General features: G+C 63.1%; 1 protein-coding gene across 1 annotated transcript in view; it reads left to right on the top strand.

The window, feature by feature from the left end:
- Positions 1-1437, top strand: part of AMDHD2 (amidohydrolase domain containing 2) — a 12122-nt gene extending 10685 nt beyond the window's left edge. The window contains 2 exon segments of the mRNA XM_010840466.1: positions 725-826; positions 1184-1437. Of these exon segments, the coding sequence (XP_010838768.1) occupies positions 725-826; positions 1184-1272 (191 nt within the window). The 3' untranslated portion in view covers positions 1273-1437.
- The last annotated feature ends 1864 nt before the right edge of the window (positions 1438-3301 follow it).

Below are 3301 nucleotides of genomic sequence, written 5' to 3' on the forward strand. Positions count from 1 at the left end.
GGTCTGTGTCTGGTGGGGTCCCCAGGAATGTGGCCAGGATCCCGCCTGCAGGAGGTTGCGTCAGCAGGAGAGGGCGGTGCGAACCAGCAGGGGGCCGGAACCCAGAGCAACTGGCCCTGGAGCCACAGCACCCAAGGGTGGGGCCCTGTGAGATTGTAGCTGCAGAGCTGTGAGGTGGGGGCTGTGCTTCAGGGTTGGCACGTTATGGGGGGAGGGGTGGGTGTCTGGGGAGAGGTGGTGGGCCAGGCCCTGTGAAGCTCTAGGCAGTCCCCTGGGGCTGGGGTGTCAGGCAGGGGGCTGGGGGAGCGCTGTGGTCCAAGGCGCGGGTTGGAGGAGTGGGGAGATGGGTTAGGAGGCAGATGACAGCGGTGGCCTGGCTTGGGGAGTGAAGCAGGGGTTGGAGAGAATTGGGGTACCAGCAGCATCCCCAGGTTGGGGGGAGGGAACACCTTGAAGTTCTAGGGCTGGGGGGGACCCTGCTGGGGACCCTCTTGCCGCCATGCCCCACTCCAGCCCTGCAGGGAGTTCACTCACAAAACACTTTGGACCCGGATGCCTTCAGCCCCTCCCAGGGAGAGCACCCCTCCTGGAAGCAGGACCCCGGGCATCCGTGAGGCCACCCGGGACTCGGTGCTCTGCCCCTCACCCCTCCACCCCCACCCCATCAAGTGGCAGAGCCAGCCAGGGGTCGGGGATGGTCACCACCACCCGTGTCCCCAAGCAGGCTGCAGTGTGGAGTCCGCTCTGGAGGCTGCGTCCCTGCATCCAGCACAGCTGCTGGGGCTGGAGAAGCGCAAGGGGACCCTGGACTTCGGGGCTGACGCAGGTCAGGGCCCAACAGGGGGCAGCCTGGGACAGGGCTGGGGTGGGGGCAGGTGGGCCGCAGGCAGGCGCTTCCTCATCCCCAGGGGCTTCACCTGGCCAGGGCCTTGGTCCGGCCCCGCTTTCCCATCAGGCAGGCCAGGCTTTCTGGCTTCCGAGATGGGCCTAGTAAGGGTGTGTGGGAGCGCTGTTGGCTGCCCTCTGCTGCCAGGAGCCTTGCTCCCGGGGCCTCACTTGGTCTGTGATGGGCCAGGGTGTCCTGCGGAAATAGTGTTCTGGGCCTTGGTCCCCACCCCAGCCTCGTGGTGGGGCAGCAGCGGCCCTGCCTCTGCCCCCTTCTCACCGCCCCCCTCTGACCCAGACTTCGTGGTGCTCGACGACTCTCTTCACGTCCGGGCCACCTACATCTCGGGCGAGCTGGTGTGGCAGGTGGAGGAGGCCAGGCCGTGACCCAGGACCACCGCTGGAGGGGATGCCCAGCCCCAGCTGGACACTGTCGGTTGGGCATTGGGGAGCTGGTCTCGAGAGAGGAGGGAGCCTCGGCCCAGGTGGAGGCCTCAGCCCGGAGGCGGCGGCTTGGATAAACATGTGCCCCGTAGGGATACGCCTGGTCTCTGAGTTTTGCTTCACAGTGGGACTTTGTTCCGCCCTCACCTTGTGGCCCGTTGGTGGGGGTGGGTGGGTTTTTGTCCCTTAGGGTTGGGAGTGGCCGCCCCACCCTGCCTCTGGGATTCTGGGGCTCAGTGGAGGCAGCGGGGCCCCTCTCTGTTAGGCGGATGTGTCGGAGGCCTCAGCCCCACACGGAGATGGGCCAGTTGCAAAGGAGTGAAGGGCTGGAGGAAGGGGCTTAGGGAGCAAGTGTGAGGGTTAAGTTTGCCTGTGGCGCTGAGGGAAAGGGAGCTACATCTTGGAATGTTCAGCAGGAAAGAACAGGATCCATTGCTTTTGGAGACAAGGAAATGGTGGAAGGAGTTGGAAAAGGGAGGGGCCTCGGGTGGGCACTGCAGAGGGTTTGGGAGGCAAGGGTGTGCTATGGGTCATTGTCTGCACTCCTGATTTGGGTGGGCAGAGTGGAGGCCCAAGGCCACAGCGCTGGACCGAGACACAACACCGGGCCCTCCTCTCTGACCTTCCAGAGAAATCTGCGCTGGCCTTGGGGCCCCTGGGCTGACCCTGGTCAACCTGCCCAACTAGCAGTCCCGCTCTGCCTTGAGCCCTTGGGATAATCAGGGCTCCAACCCCACTTCCTGACCTGACTCCTGAGCAGGTGCAATGATCCGTGTGCCCCCAGGGTTGGCAGAAATGTGGGCGATGCTGCCTGGTGCTGGTGGGCTGCTCGAGGTCCTCGGTGTGTGTCCCCCACCCTACTTCTGTGTCTGTTCATCAGTGTCATCCTGTGCCTTCTGTGTCCCCAGCCCTGGCGAGAGTGCCCCATGCTGGGAGCATGGGCTCTTGGGCTCCTTGGATAGAGTAACTTTGAGGTGTGGGGCAGGGGGTTCAGGGGTGCCCTGCTGGCTCTGAGGACCATGACCCAGCAGGGCTTGGTGCAGCCCCAACCAACTCCAATGGCTGCCCCACCTCAAAACCCACACTCCCAGCCCAGCTGCAGGGCTCAGTTCCCCACAGCACAGTTCCTCTCCAGCCCCCAAGTCACCCCCCCAACCCCACACTAAGCCTGAGCCCTGGGCCTATGCAGGGCCTGGGGTCGTCTTGACTTCCCCTCATTTGGATCCTGGGGTGGGCGCCCCTTACCCCTTCACAGGGGAGCAGCCGTGGGGGCAGCAGGTCTGGGGCGGAGTTGTCCATGGCCCCAATGACTGCTCCTGCCTCTAGACACTAAAGGAGGTGTCTGGACCCAAGGGGACAAAGATGGTTGCAGGTCCCAGCAACTTCTGGGAAGAGCAGCCATGTGACACAGGGCTGAGGGGTGATCTGGGGCTGGGGGCCACCTGCCAGAGGAACAAAAGCCCCTCCACCTGCTCAGCCCAAGGCCGCCTCCAGGTGTTCCAGTGTATTAACCCCTCCTTTCCTTCTGTCTGTCCACAATCCAAAGAGGGTGTTCCTGTTTGTCAGCTGGGGAAGCGAGAGCACGGGGTCTCAGGGCTGGTGAGCATTGGCCAGAATGTGGCCTGACTGCCCGCCCAGGGGTTTCTGATAACGCTGCCTCTGCAGAATCATGGAGGGGCTCATGGACATGGTGATCAGTGGGGTGACACCAGGGAGGGTGGGCTGGAAGCAAAGGGAACTACCATGCACAGGCCCAGGGCTCAGGCTTAGTGTGGGGTTGGGGGGGTGACTTGGGGGCTGGAGAGGAACTGTGCTGTGGGGAACTGAGCCCTGCAGCTGGGCTGGGAGTGTGGGTTTTGAGGTGGGGCAGCCATTGGAGTTTTGTTTTTTTTTTTTATGTTAAATACACAGATCGTTCGCCATTGTAACCATATTGAAGTGCAGAGTTCCGTGGCCTTGAGTATGTTCACCC

The sequence above is a fragment of the Bison bison genome, unplaced genomic scaffold, assembly GCF_000754665.1.
Source record: "Bison bison bison isolate TAMUID 2011002044 unplaced genomic scaffold, Bison_UMD1.0 scf7180017864144, whole genome shotgun sequence".
Classification (NCBI taxonomy): Eukaryota; Metazoa; Chordata; class Mammalia; order Artiodactyla; family Bovidae; genus Bison; species Bison bison.